Source organism: Rhipicephalus microplus, chromosome 3 (genome assembly GCF_043290135.1).
Source record: "Rhipicephalus microplus isolate Deutch F79 chromosome 3, USDA_Rmic, whole genome shotgun sequence".
In the NCBI taxonomy this organism is placed as follows: domain Eukaryota; kingdom Metazoa; phylum Arthropoda; class Arachnida; order Ixodida; family Ixodidae; genus Rhipicephalus; species Rhipicephalus microplus.
The window spans coordinates 226418902-226436943 of NC_134702.1; the positions used below are offsets into that span (position 1 = coordinate 226418902).

General features: G+C 45.4%; 1 protein-coding gene across 2 annotated transcripts; it reads right to left on the reverse strand.

Moving 5' to 3' along the window:
* Positions 1–2277: 2277 nt before the first annotated feature.
* On the reverse strand, positions 2278–18042 carry LOC119181173 (BEN domain-containing protein 5-like). Of its 2 annotated transcripts, XM_075888642.1 has the most exons (6): positions 17564–18042; positions 11169–11269; positions 9439–9708; positions 3977–4027; positions 2513–2738; positions 2278–2402 (listed from the first exon to the last, which is right to left on the reverse strand). In XM_075888642.1, exons 1-6 carry the CDS (start codon positions 17580–17582, stop codon positions 2293–2295), a joined length of 777 nt encoding a protein of 258 aa, XP_075744757.1. In that variant the 5' UTR covers positions 17583–18042; the 3' UTR covers positions 2278–2292. The 2 variants fall into 2 exon arrangements, with proteins under 2 accessions (XP_075744757.1, XP_075744758.1); XM_075888643.1 differs by lacking the exon at positions 3977–4027 and having other exon boundaries at positions 17564–18039.

Below are 18042 nucleotides of genomic sequence, written 5' to 3' on the forward strand. Positions count from 1 at the left end.
GTTTTAATGCAGTGTTGTAGGTATACATATATATATATATATATATATATATATATATATATATATATATATATATATATATATATATATATATATATACAAAGCGACCACACTCAAGGCACAGTACCTATAGGCAAGCCAAGCTCCCACAGCAGATGAAGATGACGCCCACTCATGATGATGAACACGTCTGGAGAAAGTAGATGTGCGTAATGAATGCCTGCACTGACTTAACCCCCCCCCCCCCACGTGAAAGCGGTCATCCTGATCGCAGTTCTTGGCCGCCGTTTAAAACGAAGAGGAACGCCATGTGAAAGGCCTCATGCGGGATACGTGGACTATTTCTGCTGCCGGGCAGCGGCGGCTCGTTGGAAGAAGAATGGGTGCCACGCGATATTTGACAAGAGACGTTTGCTCCAAGACAGTGTAGGGGCCAATGAAACGTAATTGAAACTTCTCTCACAGGCCAGGAATGCGAATGGGTGTAAGATGGAGGACTTCGTTGCCAGGGCTGAAGGACACGGCACGATGAGAGGCATCATATTCAAGCTTGCGATCCTGTTGCTTGGCTTCAGTGTTGACGCGAACCAGCTGGCGGCATTGAAGTAAACTAGACAAGTACTCTCTCTTGAAGAAGAACATGGCGTACAGGCGCAGAGTAGAACGAAACATCGAGGAAAGAAGAGGGGAAGCGACCGTTGACGAGGTAGAACGGCGAGTAACAGGTTGTGCGCTGTACAGAGATATATAGGCAAAAGTGACAGATGGCAAAATGGTGTCCCAGTTTCTGTGGTCTGGTTTTATACATGGCTATCATATCTGGCAGTGTGCGATGAAAGCGCTCAGTCAGCTCGTTCGTCTGAGGATGGTAACTGGAGCTTGTTTTATGTGTAGTGACGGATGCCTTGAGCACTTCTTCGACGAGTTCTGAAAGAAATACTCTTCCAGGGTCGCTCAGAATTACACGAGGAGCTCCGTGACGAAGGATTATTGCTCGAAGGATGAAGTCGGCCACTTCCGAAGCTGATGAAGAAGGCACGGGAGCTGTTTCGGCATAGCGGTGCAGGTGGTCGACAGCTGTAACTATCCATCGATTGCCCATGATAATCAAAGGAAGCGAACCATACAGGTCAACGCCAACTACCTCAAATGGTTGCAGTGGACACGGGAGCGGTTATAATAGTCCACTTCGAGTTGATGTAGGTAGGTTGCGACGCTCACAAAGCGTGCATGAGGCAACATACTTCGCGACACTGGTGGACAAGCTCGGCCAGTAGTAGTGACATCTTATGCGGTAGTACGTTTCCTGGAAGCCCATGTGCCCAGCAGTCATGTCGTCGTGGTACGTCTTGAGGACTTGAGCCCGAAGAGAGCGAAGTAGAACGGGCACCCAGCGTTGCACATAAGGGTGGTAGATATGACGGTACAGGACGTGGTTGTCGAGCTTCAATGGCGTCAGCTGTCGGCGAAGACGGGAGTTAGAGGGCCGGAAAGTCCCATCAAGATGCTCAATGATGCACGACCGCAAGGATCAGCACGTTGGTGAGATAACAAAAAACCACACTCGCTCTGAGAAGTTGGATCCACAGTAGCTAATGACGAAACATGTAGGGAAGAGACGGCCGCAAGCTCCTCGAGTGCAGCAGTGGCGGCTTTGTTAAGTGGCTCCAAAGAGAGCGGGCAACGCGAAAGTGCGTCGGCGCCTTGTTGTTTGTTTGCCGACTTGTATGTAATAGTGAAGTCGTATTCTTGTAAGCGAAGAATCCAGCGACCAAGGCGATCGGACAAGTTCTTGATTGTTGAGAGCCAGCACAAGGCGTGATGGTCTGTTCTCAGAGTAAAGTGGCGGCCGTAGAGATAAGGAAGAAACTTTTGTATTGACCTTACGACCGCTAGGCATTCCTGTTCGGTGATGGTATCCCTACTGAAAATTCCTACATGTACAGGACCTGCACATACGATGTTATTGGATACGGGGCATACAGGTGTCACGGGTCATACGGGTGGTACGGGTCATGCGGGTGGTACGGGTCATGCGGGTGGTGCGGGTCATACAGGTGGTACGGCTCATATAGGTGGTATAAGTGTAACGAATGTATGGGTATTACAGGTTATGCAGGTGATATGGGTTGGATTAGCTATTTGGGTCAAAATTAACATGCAGTAAAAGAATGTATACATTAAGAAAGGCATGCTAGTTCATGAAGCACACAGTAAAATAAACAATGTAATGTAGGTATGCTGCAATGATATCAAATAAACACGATCAGGCTAGAGTAATGTTTTGACGACTCATTTATTTAGGTCGTTCAACATTTCAGCAATGAATCTGTTCATTTTTCTTAACCTCTCCATTGGTGCCGTTTCACTTGGTCTCCCAGCAATGTACTTGCTGAAGGCATCTGTAAAAATGAGCAGGAATATGTAGCAATTAGGGACTTACTGGTTCATATAAATGATAAATTTTATTGTCCCTAAATTCAGCAAAATATACTAAGCATGAAACACTTACTTCCGACTGCCTCCAATTTCTTAGGCGTGAGTGCCCTCGTGGGTGGTGCCTGGTTTTCTGAGCGCACATAGCGCCGACAAGGGGCTCCTGTGATGCTCCTGTTGTGGAGGGCACTCACACCCCACAGAAGCTTGGTCGCCTCCTTGCAGAACAAGCTGTCTCTCGGACGCGAAAGCAGCCATGACCATTTTTCCTGCTCCAGGAATATGCCGTTTCCTAGGTGAATCTGCGCGAAAAAATGTGGAATCATAATAAAAGACTCAAGAGATATCTTGTTTTTGAAAATGTTATTTGCGCTCTTTGGTCGTGCGAATATAGTTTTGCTGGTATGTATTCAAATAGTTCTGATGAATCTTACAATTCACTTCTGCAACTGTATGCCATCTTGTATAACACTGGCATACTAAACGTTATTCAAATATTCTTTTTCTAAAGCAAATACAGTTCACAGAATGTATGTAAGTCTACAGGTGCATATAGTGCTCATTAATGGCAATACTACACAAGCCTTCGCAAGGAGAATCATTCATTTTTAGATACTAAAAGACTGGGCAAAAAGTGGGGTGGCATAGTAAGTTAGAAAAACATCAACACAATCCCTATTTAAAAATTTTACACTAATGTGGCTCCAGCGAAACAAAAAAGCATTCGTTTCAATGATCAATGAAAAGCAAATCACATACATCATTGCTGTCTTTACGTCTCACCTGAACAGTTTGTGAGAAGCTGTAAGACATTTTAAGAAAAAAGCATATTTACAATTTTGAGTGCTCTAGATATGTGTGAAAGTTAAATTAACAACTATGTAACATATCTTACAGTTGTGTTACAGTTGTTAGTAATGTTTAGTTCATAATATTCTACTAAAGACCACCAGACACCCTAAAAGACACTTAGAGCTGGCACTGACAAAAAGTGCTCTGGCACATTGCAGATAAAAATTTCTTTTGTCAACTCCAATAATGAGGAACTCAGGAATCAAAAAGACAGAGCCTCAATTCATTCCCCTTTTTCCTGACATTAGGACTTGTCACAAAAATATTTATGAAGCTTTTACTGAATGCTGTGACATTCCAAAAAAGGGTAATGCAGAAGATTCCACTGGTCATTCGTGAAATAACCTCCTGAATGTCTAAATTCACCAGTTCATAATTTACAAAATTATCCGTAGTAGATGAATAAACTAAGCATAAACATACAAAGAAGTGAAAGTGCAATGCAAGTTGCATAACTATGTATTCAACCCAGTAGTGAAAGTATTGCACTGAATAAACATAAATTTACAAAAAGTAGAGCTACTTCATCGTTTAACTGAATAAGGGCATGCACACACAGACGGACACTAGAAGAAGAAAATGCACACAACATAAGCGGTGTTCAAGTGTCTGTATGTGCCCTTATTCCGTTAAAAGATGAACGAATACCAACTAGCCTAACTATCTAAGCTACAGTAAAGCTACTTACTTGATTGTCCACCTGGAAAAACAGCGGCAGTTCATCACTGGCACCCAAACCCTAAAAGGCAGAACAAAGGAAAAGTCGATCAGCTATAAAAAATATTAGGCACACATATGCCAGCATGGCTTCCAGGTATGAAAGTTAAGCATCATTTCCAAAACTTTTTTTTTTATTTTCAGACACAACATAACTATCAGCCCTCATTTGTGCTTTGTTCAGCCCAATAACAGCTGCTGAAACTTTTATCCCTATTGTTTTTCCAGCTTATGCTCCATAAATTGTTAAAAGCCCAATCACTGAGCTGCACAACGAACTGATCAGTGTTCTACATTGTGTTATTAAAACAACCTAATTTTAATCCCACTTAATATTAAGTTCATGGTTTATACAGTTTCTAAAACAAAGCTCCCTTTTAATTGACTATCACAATTTAATTCCTGCAATTCGGTGTGTTTTCTAGGCCAAAAACTTGAGCCTAACGTGAAGTTTACCCATCATATTGCTTATGCTAAACAAAAAACTGCCTTCGGTGTACGAGCCCTCATTAAATCTTCTTTATTTATCTCCTGTGATGCCTTATTGTTGCCCTGCTTTCATAAACAGTCAAATCACCTAGCATTATTACATGGGCAAATATGCATAACAATATTCTTTTGCCAATAGAGAACATTCAGAATACACATAATTCAGGACAAACAGGAGAACATTCAATTCAGGAGAACATTCAGGAGAACATTCAGGACATACACATAATTACCAACAGTTCTTTTTACTCTAATGCTGCTCGCCTTGTCTAGGCTAACTTCATACTACTTGCATCTGACTTGTTATCACTTAATCATAACGGTATTCAAACTAGCTTTTGTGTGAACTGAGTTATATAAAATGTTCAAAAATAATAATTGTGCAAAGTTTGCCCATAATTACAACTTCCTTACACCTAAACATACATTAACTATGGGAGAATGACATCCTACTTTACAGTGATTAAATTATAGAACTTACTCCACACACTTGAAGAATTTCATCTCCTAAAATTAGCTTGTCAAGAATGTTTGTTAATGCAAAAAGCATATGCAATTAGCTTAAAAATCTTTGTGAATTTACATTTAGGTTTTATGGTGAGTAAAGCTACGTGTACAACTATTATTATGTTGAATTCGACTGAGAGATCCAGAACAGCCGCCCAAGTCTTGAAGCGAGCACACGGCTTACACCGTTTTTAGATACTGTCAGTTGGGAAAGCCCGCTATGGAGGCGGCACCGACTCGTACACGCTCAGAGGGGCGCGGTGCTAACGTAGCTTTGAGAACGAGCTACCGCTGGCTTCCCGCGGCAGCGTTGAATTTGTTTTTTTCCTTTTAGTTTGCTTGCTCGGATTACAGAGGCGGGAGCTTGAAGGTTAGATTTCTGTCACGCAAATCGTATTTAACATGGTACACAACAATCAAGCAAGCTTGAGTGAATTACCAGTTTAACACAGTAAACATGCTGACCTTCAGTGCGCCGGGCTGTCTAAGTGGCTATGCCTATGAGGAAAACACTTGTGATCAGCAGTACTTCTTCAAACCCCCGAATTACCCTGCAGTTCTCAAGGACTGAACAGCTGCTATTCCATGAAAAGTCTTGCAGGTAATGGTCAAAACATACATAAATAATCATACATTTCTTAGGTACAGGCCCGAACCTTATTTATCACTAAGTAGTACAGTCGAGCCCACATATAACGGCCCCACTTAAAACGAACTTTTGCTTCAAACGAACAATATCTGCGTGACCATGAAAATATATATTGGTTCAACGGCACAAAATCGCACTTACAACAAACGTCTCCGAGCGCCGCTGATCGGTTACAGCGAACAGTCAGCGGTCTCCCGACTTCCCGGGAAACCAATTTCGACCACCGATCAGGCATCGGCGAGGTGCCTATACATTCTTATTTTTAAACGCTGACCCTGCCCCCGCGAGCCTCTAGTTGCTGCTTCCCAACCCATGAAGAAAGGAAAGTGCCGACTGCTTTTTGTTATGCACCCCTCCGTCCTTTGTCCCCCCGCTACTCTGAGCCAGACGAGGCCCGCGTTTTCACACTGCCACCGATCTTTCGAAGACCGGTCGGCCATCTACCCCGTTTTTAATCGGTGGTCCTGTCGTTGGCATCGCCGGCCTGGAGTGACCAGACCATTTGCCAACATCGTCGGCCACCGACTGTATCCGATAGTCTGCGTCTAGTTCACGGGCGTACGCTACCCCACCGACTGTGATATTTTGTGATTCGTTTCGTGTTAAGGACTTGTTCTCGCTCGCTTACCACTCGACTCGGCATGCCTTCCGCTCACGTGGGGAAGCACGAAAACGGCTGTTAATTTGCACGGGACGAACAGCGAAATATCGAAGTTTGTGAGGCCACGCAAACTCGCCGGCGCAACAAAAAATTTTTTGACCACGGCTGCCGATTGTTCGAACACCCCCGCGCACTGATCCAGGCGGCCATGCTTTGACTTCTGCGCGCGCAGGCACTCTTTCCAAGTTTTTCTACGTGCGAGTTTCGCGGACCTACCAAGCAAGCTACCCAACCTGCCTCCTTCTCATGCGTTTTGGTTTTCAAGGTCGCCCTTCCGCCGCATCCTCTCCTCTCTTGTCGCAATTTGGAAACTAATTTCCTGCTGTTTCACATGCAGAGGTGGCAGACGACGCTCCTTCACCAATCTCAAAGCGACAGCAGCGCCGCCTCCACCGGATACGAGAGGGGGCAGTCCTCGCGGCTGCGACAGCGTGTGCTTACCCAACTGACAGTATCTAAAAACGTCTTACACCAAGCCAAATCTGCCACTGGAACACATGAATGCTGTGCATGGGGTGTCCAGAAGCTGTTTATGCTTACGACACTTAAACCGGCTCCTGAACTTTTTCGACGAAGCCGATGATCTTCGGGCATCTGCACAGCCGGTCGGGCAACTTCTTCTTAAAAATCACTTCCACACACGGTTTGTGGTCGCTGCTGCTACAACTGTCAAAACTTAACCGCCAGTTCATTCAGCAAAGTCAAACGATGCCATTTCTAAAATGTAAAGATATCCATAGGGTGATGAGACACCACCTAAAAAAACGTTGAAGACAACCTTATTCCCCGATCGTACCAAAAATGACAGCCCTGCATTGCCGGAGTTCCAGAAAAATCTACCTTTGCCAGATGAAACAACATGGAAGCCCCATTGCGGAGTGGTTTGCTCCGAATCTGCCAGTAGAAAGCGGGAAATTGCTCCGAATCGACCAGGGGAATCCGGCAAGAAAATTTTTATCCTGGAATCCATTGCCAGCCTTGGTCTCGGTAAAAGATTCCAGGCGTACATTCGTTCTTTTCTGCAAAATCGAAAAGCTCAGCTGCATTTATCGCAACTTACATCCGACACTTACACATTAGGTTCCAACGGGACACCACAAGGGGCAGTCATTTCTCCACTCCTTTTTAACATAGTAATGAAGGGACTATCTGACAAACTCCGCGAGATCCCAAACATAAACCATGCTATATATGCAGATGACATCACCATCTGGTGCCCGGGAGGCTCATTGGCGGAGTTGGAGCAAGCCCTTCAAACTGCTCTCAATACCACAGAAGCCTACTTAAAAAACACAGGACTTCGTTTGTCGCCCACAAAATCAGAGTTGCTACTGTACCGGCAATCTCGCCAAGGCGTTCGTAACTTAACACCCTTAGGTGATCTACCCATAGCGCTACACGCCAACGATGGGCAGCGAATACCCCGCGTGGACTCCATACGCATTCTCGGCCTCCTCGTCGAGGCCACTGGCTGTCATGCAAGAACAATTAAACATATCACGGCTAAAACCGAGAACATGCTCCGACTCATTCAGCGAGTCTCGGGTCGTAGACGAGGCCTTGGAGAGGCCAACCTTCTGCGCATATACCACGCGTTCCTAATGAGTCACATCAATTACGTCGCCTCTGCCCACAACTGGACGAAGGTAGAAAAGACGAAACTAAACACACTCATGCGCAAAAGCATTAAACAAGTCCTTGGTTTGCCTCAAAACACGAGCACTTCCGGTCTCGACCAACTAGGCATGCACAACGGCATCGATGAAGTGATCGAGGCCCAGACCACGGCCCAAGTGATCCGCCTCTCCTCCTCCAAGGCAGGCCGCCGACTTCTAAGCGAGGCCGGCATGTCCCCACACCCCTGCCTTGAACGCGCAGTAACCCTCCCCAGAGTTGTCCGAGCTACTTACATGGTAACCCCATTTCCGCGAAATGTCCACCCACAACATAACGAAGGCAGACGGCTGGCCCGCGCTCGCGCGATCCTAAACCGTACCGCCGCGAATCGCAACTCTACCGCATTCGTCGACGCAGCGCAATACGGTAACTCCTCCTCTTTCGCACTCGCGGTAGTAGATGGCGACGGAGCCCTACGCTCAGCCGCCTCGGTTAGGCTATCAACAAGCGCCATAGCCGAACAAGTTGCTATAGCTTTAGCGATGACCGACCCCTCACTCACTAATGTCTTCACAGACTCTCGCGCCGCCATTCGGGCTTACGAAACCGGCAACATCGCTCCAGAAGCAGCCCGCATTTTACAAACACGGAAATATACGGGCTCGCACTACCTCTCTTGGTTCCCTGCCCACATGGGCAAAGACGTTCACCCACAACAACCCAACCTCAACGAAATGGCTCATGATCGAGCACGAGAACTGACCCGCCGTGACGATCAATCAGCCACCGAAGAGCTGGGCCCAGACGTGCAGTTTAATGACCCACTACTCACCTTCCATGAAATTACCTCCCACTACCGACACAACAGAAGCCGATACCCTTTACCCCATTCAAAACTCGAACGCGCGCAAGAAGTAGCCTTTAGAATGTTACAAACGAGATCGTACCCATCACGGGGCCGACTCAGCCATTATAACTCAGACATAAATTCACAGTGCCCAGATTGCACAGAAGTGTACTGTTCACTCGCGCACATGCTCTGGCAATGTCCCGCGTTACCTCAGGGACCTCTCACCAGTGAGTCCGACTGGGAGGAGGCACTCAGGAGCCCCAATCTCCGAAACCAACTTAAGGCAGTCCAGAGGGCCCAAGAACTGGCGGAACGCCACCACGTTCCCGCCCCGACTCGGGCGTCGCCTACGGTAGCGGCTGCTAGGATGTCCCACGTGGGCACCCTGGTGGCTTAAACTCCTCAGGACCATATATTAAAGTTCTTGACTGACTGACTGACTGACTGCTCAACCAGGACGATTCGACATTGACAGATGGTCACACTGCATTTGCTCAACTTTAAAATACTTGTCTACATACCGCTAACAATGACTAGATGTATATTGATTAAATAAACAAACTGAAAATGTACAGGAGGCTAGCCTGACAATATAACCCCTAAATCGGATTGAAAAAAAAAACAACAAAGAAACAGCCATTTCAATTATAAAGTACACACCTGGCTGGTAGGTTCTTGAGAACCACTTGAAGTGGTTCCAGGGTGTGGTACCGGTGGCATCAATGGGCATGGCTGCATCCGTGGCTGCTCTGAAGAAGGCGACGGAGGCTCTGGTAGCAGTAAGTGCTGCGGCGGTGGCAAAGGCAGCGTTGCTGACCACCCTTGTGGAGACAACGGCGAGCACGGCCATAGTGGTGGTGGCGGCGGTAGTGGTGGCGACGGTGGTGGTGGCGACGGTGCCGATGGCTGCATGAACTGCAACGACCTTGCCTGAAAATGCAAAAAAAAATCTAAATTACACTTTTGAAGCATACAGCTTTTTTTTTTTGCAAATTGAATCGAATTTGTTTTTGTCAGTTTTATAATTGTATCTAACTTGTCTAAACTCACTCCATTATGCTTTTGTCCCTTTGTTTTTGGTGCAATACAGTGAAATCTCATTAAATCAAACATGCTTAATTAACAAATAACAATTCAGGGGACAGTGACAGCTCAATGTATGTCATCTAAAACGACAGTATTATCAACAGCAGTGCCCTACTTACCGAGAAATTGAGGTAAATGCACGGGAACAAATGCGCCGCAGTAGGACGTTCGCGAAATGATCCTTATGACGTCAGACAAACTGCCTACAATTAATCACTGGTAATCAAACTAGCTCACTAAATAAAGAACCTTCCAAGTATCAAAAGACGTAAAAAAATGCTGCTTGTCGAGTTGTTTCTCATGAAAAAAGAACCGCCGGGAGTTACAATGGAGAATAGCGCAAGTGGTTAGAAAATTCAACTTTTTCCTGGTTAAACTAGACAGGCCGTGCCATCTTGAGCCAAAACATGTCTGCCATTTCGGAGCCTATTGTAGGAAATTGATCGATGGCCGCTGTTGCTGATGCGGCTCCTGGTGCTTTAGTTTCGCTAGTAGTGTCGGCGACCGTACAATAAAAAGCCGGGCAACGTTGTGCACGGCAACAGTGACGTGAGACTTTCCGCTTCTTGAGGCGGGTAAATTAAAGTGCACTAGCTGATACAGACCACTAAAACCCAATTTTATTTCAAAATAAGCACTTCCTTGGCACAAAAGGCTTCTGGACCGGTAATCCAACAATAAAGGTCGACAACTTTGATTCTCCAGCTCGCATATTTGCCTCAACTGTACTGCTGACATCACTTCAAGTCGACCTATGAGAAGTCTCCGTTACAAAACCTGGCAGCACAGCCATGTTTGCCAAGTCATAGTTGAGTGAGGTTTGTAGTACCATACTGGTTCGATTGTGCCACCATAAAGATATTTCCTCTGTCATAAGTTGTGCAGCAATGTGTGATGATGCACACGGTTGACTGAATATTGCATCGAAATGTTTTGAAATCGGCATGTCTAATCATTACCGAAGCAGGAAAATAACAACTGGGCACAGCTTCATTCCCCTTCACGGCTGCTTTAAAACAACAGATAACGAAAATCTTGCTTTTCCTTTAAGTCGATTGTATTGACCCGCCACGACTCCCAACAGCTTTCTGGACTCCCAGTTGTTTCGCAAGTGCCTCCGGGATAGGCAACCTTAGAACAAGCAATGACATCATATGACGTCGTGATGACACGACCCATTTGGGAAACTTATTTCTGATGCCACGACGATGGCATCACAAGTTATTATTTGTCACTTTTGTTGGTGCTGACGGCCACTTTTCGCACTTGATGAAGCATCTTAATGCGTTGTCATATGCTCATACCTTCTCTTGAATGCTCCTGTGGGTGGCCTCATGTTCATAGGCGCCATGATTAGTAGCTGTGCTGCATTGGTGGCCGCAACAGGAACGGCTGGCCAATGTTTCTGTAAGAGAGCAAATGTGAAAAATAAAGAGCGCACATTTCTTAATTGCATCCTGAACGAAGCATTACTTTTTCAGAACTTCAATATATTACAACCTGATTAATACAAACATAATTATGCTGTATTTGCTCAAAGCTACACCAGCGCGTCAGGCTGATATTTCGCCCGATTTTACCGGAGTGCTTTTTGCTAAAATCCTCGGGTGCGATAAAACTCTTTCATACTCTGAGTTGCTCCAACCAAGTTGCCTTACCAATTTACTCTCTAGAAAACGTGTTATAAACAAAAGGAAATTAATCCCATGCATAGTGTAGTATACATTCCACTCAAAAAGATGGGTGAAGTTGAGATATTGACTGAAGCCTGTTAGGGTGAGAACATGGTAAATTAATGACACCAGCCATAAAAAGGAATACAAATAAGACATTTCAGCTCTCATAATGGGAGTCTTGTTCAGAGTGACAACTAGACGGAGTGAAAATATGCTTATGAGGACTTCAAAAGTCACTCAAAACTGCGAGTGTAGATAAGAATGAAGGTTCCATGTGTTATCAATGGTTCCATGTGTTATGTGTATCCATTGTTTAAATCAGCATTGATTGCAAGTGGTGTCCTAAGAGTTTTTTTTTCTAAGCTTATGCCGTTATGCTAATCTATTTTATTGCTCAAGTTTTCAGGGTGTTTTGCCATTGATTGATATGTGGGGTTTAACGTCCCAAAACCACTATATGATTATGAGAGACGCCGTGGTGGAGGGCTCCGGAAATTTAGACCACCTGGAGTTCTTTAACGTGCACCCAAATCTGAGCACACGGGCCTACAACATTTCCGCTTCCATCGGAAATGCAGCCGCCGCAGCCGGGATTCCAACCCGCGCCCTGCGGGTTAGCAGCCGAGTACCTTAGCCACTAGACCACCCCGGCGGGGCAGGGTGTTTTGCCAAGGCATTGGAAGACACCTTTACCTCGTTGACATCATTTGACATGCTGTCTGACCTGATGTTCGAAATTTCCAGTCTCACTGATTATACACAATCACAGTCTACAAGGTATCCAATAAGCATCAAGATACCTTTCTTTTTTGTCCTTCATCTTTACCAGCCGATAATGCAATTTGTAGGAACGGAACTACTTGGACATCGTAATGGTTTTTGAACAAGTGCCTGACTCGCACGCATCAGACACGTACAGTATAGCGGCACGTTATCTTGGGAACACATGATCAGATCTTTGCGGCTGAAAGAGCTGGCGTTTAACGAGAGTTCGAGTAGCCGGATGCTAAGAGATCTCTGTGCACTTGCTGTAGGTCAGCAGCCCTGCTAGTCTGTATTGTGCAGATGCTATTGGTTCTAGCGACAAGTGAGACAACCACCGATATATTCTGGTTTGTCAGTTGCACCAAGTCAATGCCGGTACCTGATGTTGTGTGTTTTTTTCTGTAGACGGGAAACTTCAAACTGCGCTGGTCACATTTGACTAGGACTAGCAAGCGTGTGGCCGCACTTGCTGTCTTCCAGAAATGCTTTGAAGAAAGAAGTATCGTTGATGGCACACGGCACCACACACCAAATTTTTTGGGTGGTTTGTGGCTTCCTCGATAAGTTCCGCTTTTTCAAATAGATGCCGCAAAAAACAAGAAAAAAACGAGAAAAAAGAAGCACTGCTCGTTAAATTGGCATGAGGGAACACATTTTAAAAACGACGCTGCTGGTTGGCGCCCAATGTGCCATATTCAATGCTCCTCACTGCTGGAATTCAAAATGGCAGCATAACATTATTGGCAAGCTCCCAAGCAGGTGATTATTCAAACACATTCCAGTTCTGCAGACACAATGAAATGCGGGTAGAAAAGCAACTAGCTCACTATCAAGAAGGTAGGAGTCAGTTACCCCCTGAGAATAAATGTAGAAATGGTGGGTGCATATCTCGCCACACAATGCTAAGGTCACAGCATATGTTTTTTTTTTGCCATTGCAAACACGTCTCAGCTCATTTCCAAAAAAAAAGTAACCACATACCCATGCCCTGGATAGTATCGCGATACGGGCGATACATCGTAAAAGTATTTCACTACTGAGATACAAATACATTTTTAAGAAGTATCTCGATAGAGCAATACAGACACTCAAAAGTATCTCTGAAATACTATCGCGATACTGCCCAGCCCTGCTCTTGAGACAGTTGTACACTAACAACTCCTCTAAGTGTCAGACAATTCAAACTGTTCCTTATAGTTTTCAAAGGCAGTCCTCTCTAATGGTCGATTCCTACTAAAGAGATTCATTTTTGTTACGGAATTTTTTTGAAGAAAACTAATAGTTCCAGCAGGGTGGGTCATGACGTTATATGCTCCTCCTCTGCTTAGCCGCCTGAACCCCCCCCCCAGGTACATATGAATATAATGAGAAAGAATGCACTTTGATGGGTGGTGTCTGATTGCATCGTGCCTGAAGCCACAATTTTTTCTGTTACCTTGCTGGAGCCGTCTAGAGTTTGGTGAAAAAGGGTAGGAGGAGCGGAGTCCATTCATACAGAACATATGCTTTGCTGGCTGCTGTTTCCTGCTAGTGCTGCTGTAACTACAGTGAAATCCCGTTATAACGAACCTCAGATTAACGATTTTTTCAGATTAACGAATGTTTCGGAAATCCTCTTCCAAATGTCCATTGGTTCAATGTAAAAATATTTCACTACTACGAATTTCAGAATAACGAATGTTTCAGAATAACGTATCAAATTTTATCACCCTGGTACCTTAAGAGCACTTCAAAATAACGAATTTCTAGCCTAAAAATTACGTGCGGCGGTCTAAATGCCCAGCGCCATATGTGGCACTATCATCATCATCAGAGCTCCTGCTCATTTCTCCATGCGTTGCCTTATGCTAAATGCGCACTAGCCTGGCTAGCCCTATCGCCATCGCCAGTACCTTGTTTTCGATGTTTTTTTTTTTTTTGCATGCTCGTTGAGCCAGGTTGAGCCTAACCTCGCCGCCTTTGTTTTGTTACGTCGACCGGCAACGTCGCACGATTGTCGTACGGCTTGCTCGTTTTAAAGGTTAGAGTGATTCGTTTCTGCGTTCGCGATGAGCTCCGGAAGCAGCGCGAAAAAGAAACGGAGGCAGTTTTCTTTGAAAGAAAAAGTGGATATTCTTTCTCAAGTGGACGCCGGTAAAAAACAAATCCACATTGCGAACGAGATGGGGGTTGCACCATCAACTGTCGCAACCATCCTGAAAAACCGACAAAAGATCCTCGAGCTGCACCGAGGGTCCCAACTCGCACCGTCAAGAAAACGGCTCCGACTTGGAATTTCCAAGAAGTGGATGCTGCAGTACTGACTTGGTTCAAGGACGCGCGTTCTCAAAATGTGCCGGTGTCGGGACCCATGCTGCAGGAAAAAGCCCGGCAATTCGCTGATGCTTTGGACATCACAGGCTTCGAAGCAAGCGCGGGGTGGCTTCATCGTTTTCGTGAAAGGAATGGAATCACCTGGCAAGTGGTGTCTGGTGAAGAGAAGGCGGCAGACGCAGAAAGCGCTGCTGCATGGAGGGACGAGAAGTTTCGCGAAATCGTCGCTTCATACTCCGAAGATGATATATTCAATGCGGACGAAATGGCGTTCTTCTATCAAATGCTTCCTGATAAAACCATGCATTTTAAAGGGAACAGCTGCAAAGGCGGCAAGCAGTCCAAAGTCCGGATTACGGTATTGTTATGCTGCAATTTCACAGGCACGAAGAAGCTGAAGCCCTTGGTGATCGGCAAATACAAGAAGCCTCGCTGCATGAGGAACGTTGTTTCATTGCCGTGCGATTATCGGGCTAATTCACGCGCGTGGATGACACGAGAGTTATTCTCTGAGTGGCTACTAAAGGTGGACGATGAGATGAGGAGCGCAGGTAGGAAAATCCTGATTATCGCCGACAACTGCTCGGCGCATCTTGTTAATGTCAGGCTGACAAATCTACAGCTGGAATTCTTGCCTCCGAACTGTACGTCCTTGCTCCAGCCACTGGACCAAGGCATCATAAAAAGTGTCAAGGCCCATTACCGGACACGCCTGGTTCAGCGATTGCTGATAAATCTTCGGATGAAGCTGCCTACCTCCATCAATGTGCGACAGGCCACAGAAATGGTTACCGGGGCCTGGTGGAACGTTACATCAACCACCATCCAGAACTGCTGGAGGAAGGCAGGCTTGGTAGTAATGCCATCTGAATCTGAACAAGGCAGCGAAGAAAGCGACGCGAGTGGCATATGGCAAGAAGTCGTCGAAAGACTCGCGATGGATGCCTCGGTGACGTTCGAGGACTATGTGCAGTGCGACGACGAAGCATGCACGTCAGCCGAACTGACGACCGATGACATCGTCAGTGCTGTTCGTGGTGATAACAGCGACGAGGACGCCAATGGCGAAGACGACGCTGAGACCGCGCCCGTTAGCCAACCAGAAGAATCGCTTTCCAACGCCGACATCATGGAATGCGTGCGAAAGATGCGCACTTACCTTGGCAGGTGCAGCAATGCCACCGAAGCAGAGCATAAGAATGTGGACAACTTCGAAGCGTTCGTCCTGCGGCAGTTAAGCGGCACCCACCAGGCCAAGATCACCGACTTTTTCAAATAAACGTGCGCTCATTCCGGAATACTTCGCGTTTTGTTTCTTTTCACGCTCGTCATAAAATCAAGCGTTTGCGGATGTGTACACAGCAAAGGTAGGCGACTCTTTTTGTTGCATTTACGATTTTTAATGCGAGTTTTCGATGTTTTCCCTATAACGATATTTCAAAATAACGAACTATTTTCCGCGGTCCCTTCAAATTCGTTGTATCGAGATTTCACTGTACTGCACTGTCGTAGAAGGAAACAACATTCAGCAACTATCACAGCTGTTTCCATACTAAGTGGCCACTCTCTCACACAAATCTGATTCTATAAAGGGCTGCATTGTTTTGGTTTTATTAACTCTGATCATACAGTTAACGTCCGATTTCTCGGACTACCGAAATCCTGGACATGCCTGATTTCTCGGACTGATCTGTGGCACCATCAGGTTCCCCATACAGTCAATGTATTAAAAAGTCCAAAATTTCGGACATTTATAGCTTTCACCGTCCGATTTTCCTGCTAACTTTTTACTGCTAACAGCGGAATTGAAGTCACAATCAGCACCACTATTTTGGTTCTTTTCGTACCCCCGAACCCACTGTGACGTGGCTGCCGTACCTTTGACACCGCAAATGCCGGAATCCAGCACACGCCAATTTGTAGCCAGCCGTGGCTTAGACAAACCTGTGGCCACAACTGCATGGTGCTGTTACTAATGTTACTATAAGGCTGTGATTCGGCGGGAAAGCTACGCTGTTGACCTATAGTCTGCCGCCGGCATGCTTCCCGACTCATAGAAGGCGGTAACACAAAAGACTCTCAGGAACTGTTTTGCCACGCCAGCTTTAAAATGTACGCCGAGACGACAGTCTCACCTAGAGAGGGCAGCCTGTGTAAAGAACTTCCAAATGCGGTCGTTGCTTCAACGACCCACGCGGTGCTGGTGTTTCGATTTCAGCCAAGATAACCTTGGAGGGCTTTGCCGACGCTAGCGAAAATCTTGAGCTGTGTGCGGAATTTACCGGTGATGAAATAATTCAACTTACTAAAGGTTTCGACAACTCCGACACATAAATCAAAGAGGCAGAGCCTACACGGGCAACAAGTTCGGTGTTGACGCGAGCATGACATCGTCATAGGTGTACAGTGACAGCATGACATCAGCTGATATTGAGGCAAACATAATCGGGGCAAGTGGAACTCCGTGCAAATGAAAATAGGAGAGTCCTTTTAACACTTAATTTTTACAAATGCAGTAGCGTCGGTCACATAAAATTTTTTCTTTTCGCTTTTTTTTATTACAAACGGCTCTTTTCGGGGCAACCTAAATGATGCACTTGCTGAATTGCAACGAGAATCCTGTACTCCTGCTGTGACCTTTTCCGCCAGTGAAAAATACCTATTCAAAAAGTGTAATTTTACTTGCATTCGTTTTTCCAGACTGCCTGATTTTCCGGACCTTTCGCAATCCCTTGAGTGTCCGCGAAATCGGATGTCGACTGTACAACATTAATCCAAAGGGCTATTTCAGGTACTACATCATTATTGTGGAACAAAAAAGCATCGAAATAACATGAAGATGACAAAGTAAATGTGTTAGGGTACACATAACCACAGCACTCACTGACTACATGAAAATTTTTTTAAAAAATTCTAAAAGGCAGCATGGAATAAATATAACTTACTGAGTTCGTTTTGCAGCATGTCTTGCAGCTTGTCATTTCTTTTCTCGAGTACTTCTATTCTTTCCTCTAGTCTTTTGTTTTTTTTCTTGAGCTGCCTCGTAATGTTCCTCTCTTTTTCGAGCCGACTCAGTTCGACAAGCTCTTCTTCGGAACTCGCACTGCTTCGGCGCCTCTTTGTTCTTGGTTGCTGATTTTTTTCTTTTTTCTTTTTTGAATGCTATCAAATAAACACATCAACCCAAAGCCAACATCACTGATTAGAAGCCGAAAACGAGCAAATATGCCAGGAAACATACACGCTCCATTGATACAAACATAATTCAGGTTGTAGCAACTACCTAGCATATGAAGTTCAGTAGGGTTGAAAGCTGGGCTAGTTGGTGAGATATCATTTCAACATATGGTATAGTAGCGCAACCTCAACGAGGACCTGAGGACAAGAAAACACGCCACTGTTTGTGAGACTAGCGAGTGCAGTG

Excerpts from the sequence above, each read along its gene's own strand:
- LOC119181173 (XM_075888642.1), bottom strand. Across the intron at positions 2,739-3,976 it reads TTTTCCAGGTGGACAATCAA|ATTCACCTAGGAAACGGCAT; the intron begins GTAAGTAGCTTT and ends TTTTTCGCGCAG. Across the intron at positions 2,403-2,512 it reads GAAATTGGAGGCAGTCGGAA|ATGCCTTCAGCAAGTACATT; the intron begins GTAAGTGTTTCA and ends TCATTTTTACAG.